General features: G+C 45.9%; 1 protein-coding gene across 1 annotated transcript; it reads left to right on the top strand.

The window, feature by feature from the left end:
* Positions 1–2,671: 2,671 nt before the first annotated feature.
* Positions 2,672–2,978, top strand: LOC102955042 (40S ribosomal protein S27-like; the record flags this gene model as incomplete). Its single annotated transcript, XM_007086568.2, has 1 exon — positions 2,672–2,978. A coding segment is annotated over one exon (270 nt), but the record flags the coding sequence as incomplete, so codon positions are not given.
* Positions 2,979–15,242: the final 12,264 nt, after the last annotated feature.

Here is a 15,242-nt window from a genome sequence, read left to right as displayed (position 1 = left end):
AAGGAAGGTAGAAGGACCCCTACTTTGTGTCACAATTATATCTTCCAAAAATGGGTCAAACAACATTGCCCTTCCCATGTGATCTCATAAAGTGGCTTTGACACTCCTCCCGTTGAGAAGTGAGTCTACGTCCTCTTCCTTTGACACTGGGCAGACGTAGGACAGTAGTACCACTGTGACTTCCAAGCTAAGTCACCAGAACATCCATCCTGGAAGTTTTCAGCCACCAAGGAAGCAGTCTGATTACCCTGAGGCCACCATGCTTGGAGCTCCCTGACATCAGCCCAAGCAGGAGACCACATGGAAAGGCACTGTGACTACATGAAGAGAGTGAGGTGCTTCACCAGCCCCAAACTCTTCAGATCCCCTGCTTTTCCGGCTCTAGCCAGTTGACTACAACCATAGAAAAGACCCCAAGCCACAAGTGCCCAACAACTGGGAAAAATAAGCCCACTGACCCAATCAAAGGAGGGAGGCAGAGACTCAGAGCACATTGAAGCGAGGCTTTAATTGATGTTTTTGCAAGAGCGGGTGTCTGATGGACAGACACACTGGGAGAAGTTACAGCAGACAATTTATCTCCTGGTGTGCAAGTCCCTCCCTGGCTCCTCATTGGCTAAGTACTACAGAGGCAAGTCCCTCCCTGGTTTCTCATTGGCTTAGTACTACAGAGGTTACAGCCTTATCGGGAAGTCGCCTATGCCCATCAGGCAAAAAGGAGTCTGATTGGAACAAACATACATTCCCTGAGGTGACGCAGAAACTTTCAGTCCCTCCTCCCTTTCTTCTACGACGCAAGCTCATTGCAAAGCCCACGAAAATAAGCCCGCGTAAAGGAGAGGGGAAGAAGAAGAACCAGGAAGTGAAGTGTCTAAAGGTTTGGGACTCCACTGTCGGGGTGGGGGGTTTACATATTTCCAGCAGGTTGTAAACGTACTGTTAACTGGACAGTACCGTTTTATTTAGTATTTCTGAAAATGAATCATTTCCCTTACTTCTCACACCAACCCCTTGCAAATTCCTGACCCACAGAAACAGTGAGAGAGAGCGAAGCTATTGCTGATGTTTTATGTCATTAAATTTTAGGGTGATTTGTTACTTTGTTAGGCAGCAACAGATAACCAGGGGCATTTTAGTTTCAAATCCTTCCTTAGGTCAATCTGCCCCCTGCATAGTTCTGAGTCTTGACTGGCCTCCCTTCTACTCTTACCTACTCTGCCCCATAACCCTGAGCAGAATTATGAAAGGTCTCCTTGGTGTGTAAATTGCCTCAATCCCCTTACTTTGTTTTGAGATTGAGGAGAATTTGCCTAAAATTGGGATTATCCTCTAGTCTTGAGTCACCTGTGTTTTTGCTGGATTAACCAAGACACAAGAAGACCACAGTTAAAAGTTATGCTCGAGATGGGGCACAGAAGGCATAAAAACAGGACACTGACCTCAAGGAATTTACAATCTATTTAGTGTTTTTTAAAAGTCAAACAGGAGTGCCTGGGTGGCTCAGTCGGTTGAGCGTCCGACTTGCGCTTGAGTCATGATCTCATGGTCTGTGGGTTAGAGCCCCACGTCAGGCTCTGTGCTGACAGCTTGGAGTCTGGAACCTGCTTCGGATTCTGTATCTCCCTCTCCCTCTGCCCCTCCCCCCGCTCATGCTCTGTCTCTCTCTCTCTCTCTCTCTCTCTCTCTGCCAAAAATAAATAAACATTAAAAACAACGATGCAGTCTCTGTTGAGAAAACCTCCGGGGCACTATGTTGCTCAAAGTAGAACGATCATTTCATTTGTTACCCAAATCTAACAGTTTTGAAAGTGAAAGGGAACACTATTACTAATCACCTTGGGAAACCAGGCATAAACTGGCACTATCCTGGGCAAACCAGAACATGTGGTCCTCAGAGCCACAGGAACGTACTTCGGGAGAGCCATGAGAGCTCTTACTCCTTGTCAAACCATAACTTTGGTTAAACCCAACCTCTTCTCCCGCTCTGCACCTGTTCCCAGCAGCTGAACATGGCTGGGAACCATACACAGCTATGCTGACTGCTCAGCTCTGAACCCATGCCCATTTACCACACGTGACTCTTGGTGCTACATAGCAAACATGCCACGTTTCCCGCTCTCCTGGACAACGCTTTCACCTCTCTCTCTCCTTCCTCCCAAACTCCAACGCGTCCTCCTTCATCCTCGCTCTGAGTCAAGGGCCCTACTCCATCCACCTCTCTGCTCCTGTGCCCATACGCTCTGCCTCCTCCGTGCTGTGTGGATACGCTGTCTGTGCTCCAGGATGAGGAAAACCCCTCTGCTCATACACTAGGTCTTATCTCCTCTCACCCACTCAGGATTCTGCGCCCACAGTTCTCCTCTGTCTCTCCTGTTTCATCAGTGTTTCCCTTAGGAGGAACATGCTGCTGTATATCCTGTTTTGATGTTTTTTAGGTTTATTTATTTATTTTTGAGAGAGAGAGAGCGAGCAGGGGAGGGGCAGAGAGAGGGAGGGAGAGAGAATCTCAAGCAAGCTCCATGCTGTCAGGCTGTCAGCATGGGGTCCAATTCAGGGCTCGATCTCACAAACCGTGAGATGAAATCAAGAGTCCCGTGTTTAACCAACTGAGCCACCCGGGTGCCACTATCTCCCGTCTTTAAAAAACCCTCTCTTGCCTTTCTGGCAGTGATGTCCTGCCCCCAAGAACATACCCCTCACAAAGGACCTCCTGCGCCCATCCCCAGAAGAGGAGAAGAGGAAGCACAAGAAGTGCCTGGTCCAGAGCCCCAACTCCTCCTTCATGGACATGAAGTACTCAGCGTGCGACAAAATCACCACTGTCTTCAGCCACGCACAAACGGTGGTTTTGTGTGTGGGCTGCTCCACTGTCCTGTGCCAACTGAAAGGAGGAAAAGCAAGGCTTACACAAGGATGCTCCTTCAGACAGGAGCAGCAGTAAAAGTAACCTAAATCAACATGAGTGGGAAACTATCCCAATAAACTGGTTTTGGACACAAAATAATAAATAATAATAATAATAATAATTAATAAAGTAAAAACCCTCTCTTGATTCCATTTTCCCCTCCAGTTATGACCCCAACTCATTCCCTCCCCTCACACAAGATTATTTGAAAGAATACTCAGTCTCCAATTTATCTCCTTTCGTACGACCTTCAGTCCACCCCCGTGAGGGTTTTGCCTCCACCACTGCACCAAAACCGTTCTGGCCATGTAGCAAATGAGCTCCACATGCCACATCAGGGGACAGTTCTCATCCTGTCAGCAGCATCTGACAAAGAGCATCTTCTAAGACTTCCTTGAAAGACGTTTTCCCTTGGCTTATAGGGCACTACGCTTACCTGGCCTGATTCCCGCCTCTCTGGCCACTCTCTCATAGTCTTCTTTGCTACACCCCCATCCTAAACGTTGGGGTGCTCTGAGATACTCAGTTTTCCATCCGTATTCACTCCTTCGGGGATTTTATTCAGCCTCACAGCTTTCCGTCCTATCTTTCTCTGGTGATTCTTCAACGCGTACCTCTAACCTTGATCACCCAATCGTCCATCCAACATCTCCACCTGGATGTCTAACAGGCATTTCAAATTTAACGTGTCCAAAATTGAATGCCTGTGTTCGCCTTAACGGTGCTCCTTCTTCGGTCTCACCAAACATAGACAGATGGCAACTCCATTCTTCCAGCTACGCGAACAAAAAACTTTAGTGTTATCTTTGACTCCTCTTCCTCTTATGCCCCACAGCCAACCCACGAGCAAGTCCGGAGTATTCTACCTTCCAAATGTTTCCAGATTCAGACCGCCATCATCTCTCACCTCCTAACCATCGCCTCTTACCACTGTCTCTCACCTCCCAACTTACCTTCCTGCTCCTGCTCCGGCTTCCCTCTCGTCTTGTCTATTCTCATCCGTTAAATCCTAAGCCAGATCACGTCACTTCTCTCCTCAAAAGTCGGATTTCACTCAGGGTGAAGAGGAAAGCATTCCCCTTCCCTGTCACCTCTTTGACCTCTTCTCTTCCTTTCCCTCTCGTTCGCTCCGCTGTAGCTCGTTGAACCCTGCTGTCCTTCCAACACACCAGGCCTGTGTTTTTGTTGATGCTGTTTCGCCCACATAGGACGACCTTCCCCCAGATATCCTTATGGCTACCTCCCTCATTTCCTTCAAGGGTTAATCCAAAGGTCATTTTCTTTTTTTTTTTTTTTTTAATTTTTTTTTTTTAACGTTTATTTATTTTTGAGACAGAGAGAGACAGAGCATGAACGGGGGAGGGGCAGAGAGAGAGGAAGACACAGAATCGGAAGCAGGCTCCAGGCTCTGAGCCATCGGCCCAGAGCCCGACGCGGGGCTCGAACTCACGGACCGTGAGATCGTGACCTGAGCTGAAGTCAGACGCTCAACCGACTGAGCCACCCAGGCGCCCCCAAAGGTCATTTTCTTAATGAAGACTTCCTTGGTCACTATCAGAGTCAGCATCCAAAATGTCCCCTAATGATTGCCTCTTGATCCCCATACTCCCATGTTCTCCCGTCATCCCTTCCCATGTCGTACTAGGGCTGGTTTGTGTGGCAGCAGCAGTGATGGTATGCCGCTTCTGAGGTCACGTTATAAAAGCCTGCAACTTGCACCTTGGGCATGCCATCTCTTTTTCTCGAGCCATTCTCTCTAGGTAAAGCGAGCTGCCATGTCATGAGCAGTCCTGTGCAGACAGGCGAGGAACTGAGGTCTCTTGCCAAGAGCCATGTAGGTTGAGCATGGAAACTGATAGCCCATGCCTTGACTGTGATTTCATGAAAGACCCTGAGCCAGAATCACTACTTAAGCTCCTCTTGTCTTTCTTACCCTCAGAAGCTGTGTGAGACAGTAAATGTTTATTGTCTTTGGCTGTAGAGTTTGGAGATAATTTGTGAGACGGCAATAAATAATATTGACAACATGTCCAAACCCAGCCCCTGAGATATTATATGGACTTTCCTGTTTTATTTTTTTTCTTCTTAGCATTGATTACTATCTAGGATCTCTCTCTCTTTTTTAATGTTTTTGTTTATTTTTTAAGAGAGAGGGTGCAAGTGGGGAAGGGGCAGAGGGAGAGGGGGACAGAGGATCTGAAGTGGGCTCTGCGCTGACAGGCTGACAGTAGCTAGCCTGACATGGGGCTTGAACTCACAAACCATGAGATCATGACCTGAGCTGAAGTCGGACACTCAACCAACTGAGCCACCCAGGTGCCCCAGCATCCATTATTATCTAACATATGATATATATATTTTTATTTACCTTGTGTTTGTCCCTCTCTGCAGCTAGGATGTAAACCGGCAGGGATTTTTGCCCCTTCTGTTCACTGCCAAACTCCAGTGCCTACAACAAAGTCTGGCACGTAGTAGGCACCCAACAAATTTTTGTCAAATGAATGCACAAAAGAATGAATGGATCTGACATCAGCTTTTAGTCTTCAATTCTCCTACATAAATTCAGTTATAACCCTAATCATTTACCCACAGTTTTCCCAGTATTATTTTTAGTACCCAAACCTGTATGGCCAGTTGTGCCGCAACGCAACGTATGCTACTAAAAATAACCACGCTATACAAATGCTGTGCGATGAAAACCACGGGCTTGAGGGAAAAGTGAGGTTAGAAGGCACAATACCCAAACGCTCTGTTACTAACAACAATGAAAGACAGGGGCCTAATGAAATGGTAGTACGGTCTATACATGTTAAACAGTTGAGAAATACGTAAACGCTACAATAAATATAGCATTATACCTCAACGCAGATTTGAACTTTGCATATGGAAGTGGATGTTGGACGGGGCACAAACTTCTGGGTTACTGTGAAGTGCTAAAGGGGGGTTATCTGAGATTGGAAAGAAAATGATAACACCAGATACCAAAGGGTATGGTTTATAACACCGTGAACTTAGGTGGGGGCAGACATTCGAGGGGTGTGCTTGTCTACATCTTATGTATTCCCACCCTGCTTGGTTCAGCTGGGTGCGTTTTTCTCTGCCTAATGTTTTCCAGGGCAAAATCAAGCATAAGCAAATGCAAAAATCACATCATGTTCAAATTGCTCCCTAATATATGAATCAGATTGGAACAAATTCATGTTTTCAAAACAAGCCTGACAGCAGAACCGACTGTATCTTTGTTTATAACATGGTCTAAGGTCATTCTTTCTCCTTTTTGCCTGGCCAATTCTGCCTTCGCTGCAAGGTTTATTTTCCCTTGCCTCTGTTATTACCTGTATTGACTTTATCGTCTTTGAACATTCTCAGGCTTCCTTCTCAATTCTATCTTATTGCCATCTTGATATCTTATCAGTTCACTCTACACTTGATCGTGTCTCTCTCTCCAGCTAGCTATAAACTACTTGAGGGCAGGGGTAGCCTCCAACTCACTGTGTCCGTTTGCTCATCTTCCAGTACTCATCCTAGGACCGCGTCTTGCGTACAATGGACGTTGGAAAACTCTGTTGGTTTGATCTCAAGGCAGGACTACATGAGGCCTTTTCCATCTCATAGCTTGATACCTAATGAAAGCAGTACAGTCACTTCCGGAGAAACTCAAACCAAGATTGAGTACGAGAAACCAAAGCCTAAGATCAAAGATGAATGTGTTAAGTCGGTAGCGAATCCCAAGAAAGGGGCAGTGTTCAATGACTACCACTTGGCTGGTTTGATCAGGGATTTAATCCTAGAATGCCCGAGTCTTTGACAGAATTTTGAAGAAAAGAAAGATAATTTTGACTCCGAATTTAAAATGTCTTACCTATGGGGCGCCTGGGTGGCTCAGTCGGCTAAGCCTCCGACTTCGGCTCAGGTCACAATCTCACTGTCCGTGGGTTCGAGCCCCGCGTCGGGCTCTGTGCTGACGGCTCAGAGCCTGGAGCCTGTTTCAGATTCTGTGTCTCCCTCTCTCTGACCCTCCCCCGTTCATGCTCTGTCTCTCTCTGTCTCAAAAATAAATAAACGTTAAAAAAAAAATTAAAAATAAAATAAAATAAAATGTCTTACCTAGAAGGAAAGGAGTCCTTGATACTGGATACCTAAATTAATACCTCCCGAAAAGTGAAGGATGGGTTGAGATTACATTTCTCTCCAAAGATAGCAGGCAAGGCCCCAGAATGGGTGATGAGGGTGATCTAGGTATCAAAGATTAGGCCTTGGGGAAGGGAGTGGGGTGACTTTGGTGCTTCACTGACGGGGCACAGACTTAAGAAGCAAAAATGGGTCAGGCCACATCATTGCTCATTCTAGAGGCATCATTCAGATGGCAGTTTCTGGGAACGTTCTTTCTTTTCTTTTCTTTTTTAGTTTATTCAAGTAGTCTCTACATCCAACGTGTGGTTCGAACTCACAACTCTGAGATCAAGAGTCCGCATGCTTTTCTGATGGAGGCAGCCAGGCACCCCTCTGTGAACTTTCTCTATGCCAACTGGAAATGAGTCTTTCAAAGGGAGACTGACAATCCACCTGCATCCAAGTATGCCTCAGGATAGGGGAGGCTATGAGGACAGGGAGTGGTACAGATAGTGCATAATGCTAGAACTCATTCTAGGGGTCTAAGTAGGGTATATGGCCCAAACAATCAAAACCCTGCATTATTAACTCAAAATTAAGATCTCAAGCTTACAGTTATTTTATATGTGCCTTACCTATTCATCAGCAGAAGCTGAAATCTCTCCTTCACCTCTACAACTCAGAAGGCTCTTTCTCAGGGGGTCAACCTCCCCTCGTCTTCTTAAGGAGCCCAGGGGCCCTTGCATTTCCCTAAAGTGGAGGAGGAAAACTGTTAGGTTTACTGTAGGGGCCCTGTAAATTAGGCTGGTAAAAGACAGATTAACAAAACAAAAACGGAAGTTTATTAACATGTGCATTGAGCATACGCACAGGAGTACCCAATGATGAATAATTCAAAGAGGTGGTTAGGACTTGGGTTTATACAGCAGCGTAAAAATAAATTTTTAGGGAAGTGCCGAGAGAAAAGAAAAGGACTTTGAGTTTCTAAGGCAGCAGTTGGTGGGAAGGTCAATATATGAGAGAACTAATGGCTGATAAAGTTTCAGTAAAGTTTGTTAAATAGGTTGCTCTGGTGCCATCTCTGGGCTGATAAGGGTCTAGAGTTGTCTCCAGTCATTGACCTCTGTTCTTCCTGGTAGAGCAGGGAGGGGGGACACCTTTACAAATTTATGTCCTGCTTTTAGGCAAACAAGGGGAAGTCGGAGCTTTTCTCGTGTCTGCTTCTTCTCAATTGCCTTCAGCTCAGTGTAATCCTTTGCCAACATGCCATATTTTAGGGTAGCATATTCTGCTACCTACCTTCATTAACATTCTGTGAGTAGGCTCCCCAAGTCCCCATCCTAGCTCATGTCTGCAATAACTTAATTTCTACTTTATTGAACTTCCTTGGGAACTCTGAGCCATTGCCCAGCACTAGCTGCCTGGATCCAATAGGATTATTCTCAGATTCTGGGAAACAGTGCCACCCTTTGTGCCCACACCTTGTATTGGCCAGGGGACCTTCCCATATATCAGAGGCAGCTGGTGGAGGACGATTAGGTCATGTCAGGAGGCACACATGAACATGCCAGAGGGGTGAGGCAGCATGTAAGGCTCTCGTTGTCCCAAGTCTTGTCTGTGGGACAAGTCAAGTCATGGCTGTGCCATGTGGATCAGGAGAGCTATGAACATGGCTGCTGCTGTGGCTACTATGGCTCACTGGGTGCTGAAGAAACACAATAATGCCTCTGTCCCTGTCCTCTGTTGCCAGAACTCGGAACTAATTACAAATATGCTCAATGGTAGTCCATCCCAAACCTTAATATTTTTTCTCTCCTCTGCCCTCCCCTAACCTGGGGAGTGCAGGTGGAGGATAATCTGAGATAAATGGCCTGGGAGGAGTCAGGAGGAAACTTCTGAAAAGCTGATTTTCCAGTTTGGCTGGCCAGTAGGTTGCCAGCCACAGACACCCTACCCTCCTCCCAGACACTGCCCACAGATCAGAAATTACACCGCTGTTCATTTCACTGAAGGGAATTGACAGGTTTGATAACGAAAGACAGTCAAATAAACCCTGCAATGGTTTATAAATATGTATAGATTGGTTGAATACTTGGGAGTCATGATGATCTTTATAGAAGATGATGAAATTGAACATATTAGGATGAAAACAGCCACGTGAATAATGCTTTTTATAAGTAAGCTCCAACAAAGGTATTTTGGTTTTTTTCCTAACCTCTGGGAAACAATTTTATAATTGTAATTGTAAAATGTTGACTCTTCATTTATAACATTCCCCCCTACAACTGGGAAGATGTCTCAACAACAGTACCAAAACCTTTCAGTCCAAGAAAAGAGTTTTGAATTGGTATAACCATGATGGTGTCGAGTGCCCATTTCTACCTGGGAATGGCTTGGAGTTCTAGGGCAGGCAGCAGCTCCCTGGTTTGCACGAAGGACATCAGAAGAATAATGAGATTCTGTGTCCTGGGCTCTGAGGCCCTTCCAGAGCCCTTCAGTCCACCCTGTGGAGGCCTAGAGACCTCTCCTCATCTCCTATCATTAGAGATTGTGTTAGTCAGCTCAGGTTACCATAACAAAGACTGTGTTAGCTTGGGCTGCCATAACAAAATACCATAGATGGGGTGGCTTAAATACTAGAAATTTATTTCTCACAGTTCTGGAGGCTGGGATGTTCCAGATCAAGGTCCAATAGGGTCGGTTTCTGGTAAGAGCTCTCTTCCTGCATTATAGATGGCTGCCTTCCCATTGTTTCCTCACACCATGGGGAGAAAGAGAGTTCTGGTGTCTCCTCTTACAGGGCACTAAACCTGTGAGGGCCTCCCGTTATGACCTCATTTCACCTTGATTACTTCCCTACTCCAAATACAGTCACATTGGGAGCTGGGGCTTCAGCATATTAATTTGGGCGGTGGACACAGTTTGGTCCATAGCATTCCATGCTTGCTCCCCACCAAATTCATGGCTTACTGCATGCAAAATACATTGATTCTATACCAATGACCCCAAAAGTCTTACCTCATTCTAGTATTAACCCTGAAGTCTAAAGTCTCATCTAAATATCATCTAAATCAGGTATACATGTTTGAGGTATATTCATCCTGAGACAAAATTCCTCTTCAGCTGTGAACCTGTGACATCAGACAAATTGTGTACTTCCCAAATACAATGAGGGACAGGCATAGGCATTATAAGTAGGAGAAATTCGGGGCACCTGGGTGGCTTAGTCAGTTGAGCGTCTGACTTCAGCTCAGGTCATGATCTCACAGTCTGTGAGTTCGAGCCCCACGTCGGGCTCTGTGCTGACAGCTTGGAGCCTGGAGCCTGCTTCGGATTCTGTGTCTCTCTCTCTCTCTCTCTCCCCCTCCCCTGCTCATGCTCTGTCTCTCTCTGTCTCAAAAATAAATAAAAACATTTAAAAGAATTTTTTTAAATAAATAATTGGGAGAAATCCAAAGGAAGGAATGGGTGATAAGTCCTAAGCAAGTCCAAAACCTAGCAAGCCAAATTCCATTAGATGTTAACTTGAGAATAATCTTTGGGTCAATGCCGTGCCTTCTGGACTCCCACACCCCAGGCTTTAGTCAGAAGCTCTCTGGCCTGTTGAAACCAATGCAATGGACCCACCTTTTGAAACCAAGAAAGCAGCCCTGATAATCTCAATTACTTGAGGGGTTGTTTTTCCCTTTTCTTAAAGAATATCACACATTTGATAAATATCTCTATGGTCCTGTTCTGTAGTATCTAAAAAGTCCAACAGCTTTCCTTCATTTTGTTTTCTCTGTCCTCCTTAGTTCACGCTGGCAGTGTCTTTGCTAGTATAATCACATCTCTATGCCTGGCTTCTGCTGAAGTGGCTGATTAAGTCCATGAGTTACAACTAGGATCTCACTCTCTCCCTTTAAGTTTATTTATTTTGAGAGGGAGAGAGAGAGAGAGAGAGAGAGAGAGAGAGAGAGAGAGAATAAGCAGGTGAGGGGCAGAGAGAAGGAGATACAGAATCCCAAGCAGAATCCCAAGCAGGCTCTACACTGATGGTGCAGAGCCTGATGCAGAGCTTGAACTCATAAAACGTGAGATCATGACCTCAGCCAAGATCAAGAGCCAAACTCTTAACCAACTGAGCCACCCAGGTGCCCCCATCTAAGATCTCTTTATCAAATGGCTGTTTAGCCACACCCTTAGTGTTCTCTTCAGATCAAGTTTTCTCATTTTTTTTTTTTACAGTATGGACAGGCTGATAATTTTCCCAATCTTCAAGTTCTGGTTCCTTTTTGCCTAATAATTCCTTCTTCAATCCATCTTTCTCCGTTCATATTTTACTATAAGAGCCAACCATTTGGAATGAACCAAGCCATTCCTTCAATACTATGCTTGGAAATCCTCTCAGTTAAATATCCGATTTCATTGCTTGAAAGTTCCATCTTCCACAAAACACTAGAACATAGTTCAGCCAAATTCTTTCCACTTTATAACAAAGATCACTTTTCTTCCAGTTTATAGTAACGTGTTCCTCATTTCCATCTGAGACCTCACCAGAATCGCCCTTGACATCCATATTTCGAGCATGCATGTCAAAAATCTTCCAGCCTCTACCCAGTTCCCATTTCTAAAGCCACTTCCACATATTTAGGTATTTGTTAGAGAAGCACTCCCACTTCTAGGGTTCTCTAGAGAAACAGAACCATATTTTAAAGAAATTTATCGTAAGGAATTGGCTCACATGATTATAAGTCCCAAGAGCAAGTCAGCAAGCTAGAGACCCAGGAGGGCTGATGATGTAGTACCAGCCAAGTCTCAAGGCCTGAGGACTGGGAGAGCCAATGCTGTAAGTTTCAGTCCAAAAGCTAGGAAGCTTGAGACCCAAGAAGAGCTGATGTTTCAGTTAGACTCCAAAGACAGAAGACCAATGTCTCAGCTCATCAGTCCGGCAGGCGAAATTCCCTCTTACCCAGACTTTTTTGTTCTGTTTGGGTCTTCAGATGATTGGATGAGGCTCACCCACTTTAAGGAAAGCAAACTTCTTTACTCAGTCTACCAACTCAAATATTAATCTCATTCAGAAACACTATCGCAGACACATCCAGATTCATGTTTGACCTAATGTCTGGGTCTCCTTGTCCCAGTCAAGTTGACCCATAAGTTACCCATCACAGTGATCATCCAGGGAGGTTATAATAGGTGATTTAAACCTTTCTCTCAATAAGCTTTGAATAAGCATATGCTAAGTACAAGGTCCCACTCTTAAGTTCTTTGAATGTCAGTTTAATTCTGTTCAGTATTATTTGGTGCCAATTGTGGCACAGACTGTTACCACAGATGGTGAGCTTGCTTCTACAGAGATCTTGTAGATGCCCACTGAATGGCCTGGTTTAGCTCATACATGCTAGGCTATGGATAGCAATACCGTCAAGACATGGGTAGGACCGTGGGGAGGCAGAAAAGAAGAAGCTATTGTAGATCAGCACTTCTCAAGGAGTATATGAATTACTTGGGAGCTTGTTAAAATGCAAATTCTGGGGGCACCTGGATGGCTTAGTTAGTAGAGCATCCAAACTCTTGATTTTGGCTCAGATCATTGATCTCTTCATGTGTGGGTTTGAGCCCCACGTGGGGCTCTGTGCTGACAGTGTGGGGCCTGCTCGGGATTCTCTCCCTCCTTCTCTCTCTGTCCCTCCTCCATGTGTGAGCTCTCTCTCTCTCTCATTCTCTCAAAATAAATTAAAAAACTAAAAAAAAAAAAAAAAATTCTGATTCTGATCCAGTAGCTTTGAGGCAGAGCCTGGAGATTTTGCATTTCTAACAAATTCCCAAGTGATGTTAATGCTGCTGGCCCAGGGACCACACTTTGAGTAGCAAGGTACTAGATGATCTGTAAGTTCCCTTCAGAGCCTTTAAATTTGGTCCAATTCAGCAAGTGTTCATTGAGAGCCAATTATGTGCCATGATACCATGAGGGAGCCAATCAAGGCATGAAATGTGCTTCCGTCCTTTAACGAGCTAATTGAGGAAGGTGGACAAAAGCCACAAGTCCCATAAGTTCAGCAATGGCTCAACCTTCTGGGTCAACCTCTGAGTGTCTAGTTTCTTAGGAAGGCATTCTCCTTGAAATTTTTATATCAGTGCTTTCCCCCAAGAAGTTTGGTCTCAATTTGTTTTTTTTTTTTTTTTTTTTTTTGTAGAAGCCAGAGCCCTGAAGTGCAGTAGTTCAGCTGCCTAAAAAATTAACCTGAACAGAAGAATAAGAACAACAAAAAATCAGTTAGATGAAAAAGTGTAAGGCTCTTCTTCAGCCCATGGGGGCAGCTGCAGTGCGTTACAACCCTGAGAAAATGAAGAGTGAAACAGGCTTGTGTACAAGGAGGCCTGAGAAAGGACACCTGTGACCAAATAGTCCAGGATCAGAGCTCTTCTAGGACGGAACACGGGGGAGATACTTAATGGGGAAGGGCTACCACTGTAGATTGGGGTCATGTGTGCCCTCACGGGAATGGCCGTCGGGTCTATACAAGGGTCCGTGCTACTCAATAGTCTCTTCCCAAACTAGGACTAGTGACCCTGATCTTTAGGTTCAACCTGGAGCAGCAGACGTAGGGCGGGGGGATGTTGGGAGCTGATCGAGGAACTGCTAATACTATATACGTAGATGGAAGAAAGCAATGGCTCTTGGGAGGTAGGGCAAAGAACACTTGCTGGCACAAAGAAAGAGAGGGGCAGAAGGCTGGCTAGGACCCCTTTTGGCCTTGGCTATTAAATGAAGAGCCACCCACAACAGGGAAACACTTGCTGAGCAGGCCTTTTTACAGTGAATAGCTTGGGCTAGTCTTGTGACCATTGGTGAAGACAGAATCCACTTCCCTGAACAATCCTCCTCATACACCCTAGTTCTGTAGCCCCTACTTGCCCAGTCCTAGCTTCTTTTTCCCCTCCATGGAGGTCCTAGTAAGGTTGAGGGCAACTAGAAGGCCTGATTGAGACCTTCCCTGCCTTGGTCCACTTGGTCCCCTTCCAACACACACACACACACACACACACACACACACACACACACCCCTAACCAGCCCAGTGACTTGAGCTCAGAATGGCTGGAGCTGGTGGGGGTTGGAAAAGGGGGAAGGGGGAGGGAAGGAAGAGGAGAATCAAACAGAAACCTTCTCATCTTTCTATCAGCAGCCATGCAAGGAATATTGTTCAGCATGGCACAAAAGCGGCACTGAAAATAGCTGCAGCCAGAGCAGGGCTGCCAAACACTGCCTGAGATAACGTCTACTTGGAGACACTGGTGTCTTTGTGGGGCTGTCAGTGTCCCTATTGTTCCTGAGCCTATTGCCTGGGGAATATTGTTCCCAGCTTTTGTCTCCCCCGGTTCACTTTTGTTTGCCTTTACTTACCATTTCATTCCTCGCTCCCTTTGTGCTCTCCCATCCCCTCCTTTGTCTCTCCCTCTCTAAGCCTGCCTGTGGCTGTGGATTGGTGCCCAGGGAGACAATAGGCCCTACCCCCTCTCGACCCATGGTCCCACCCTGAACCTCATACAACCACAGCTCCATTCCTTCTCTCCCTCTCCCAGGAGCACCCGAGAAGTCCCAAAGGTGGGATAGCCCTGAGGGAGGGTGAGGTCCAAGGTACCACTCCCCTCCTGGTAACAGCAAGAAAGGGCCCAAGGAATATTTGGACTGCACGGGAAGTCTGAAACGCCTGAAGTGTGTTTCTGCCTCTTTCTAGATCTCTTTTTTTTTTTTTTTTTTTTTTAAATAGGTTTTCTGTCCTGTCAAAGGAATAAGGACAGCTCACGCTCCACATCCCCCAAACCCTCTTTCAAGTGCCCAGCATGCACTTCTCCGACCAGGGCACTCGGTCTTCTTCTCCCTCCCTCTCAGCCTGGCGGATCAAAGCGACTTCTGTTTATTTGCACATTCAAATCCAGACTGCCTCCAGTAACCCGATCCAGTGAGGCGCCAGGATGGTGCAAGAAAAGCCCGCCTGCACCCCCTCCCCCATCTAACAGCCCTTTTGGCAGAAGTGGACAAGGAATGGGACAGGGGTCTCCTGGGGTCAGAGTTGGGAGTGGAAGAGGAGCTGTGCAGTGAGAAAAAAACCAGACCGGCCAATGCCTTTAGAATGATCTCTGGTCCTCTCACCTCGATGGCAGGGGGAAACTAAGGCATCAAAAGAGGTTTAGAAACTACAGGAATCAAGCCCTGAGCTTGTCTGCCCACTCCCA

The sequence above is a fragment of the Panthera tigris genome, chromosome F3, assembly GCF_018350195.1.
Source record: "Panthera tigris isolate Pti1 chromosome F3, P.tigris_Pti1_mat1.1, whole genome shotgun sequence".
Lineage (NCBI taxonomy): Eukaryota > Metazoa > Chordata > Mammalia > Carnivora > Felidae > Panthera > Panthera tigris.
Note: the sequence above shows the minus strand (reverse complement) of the source record. Positions and strands in the feature narration are given on the sequence as shown.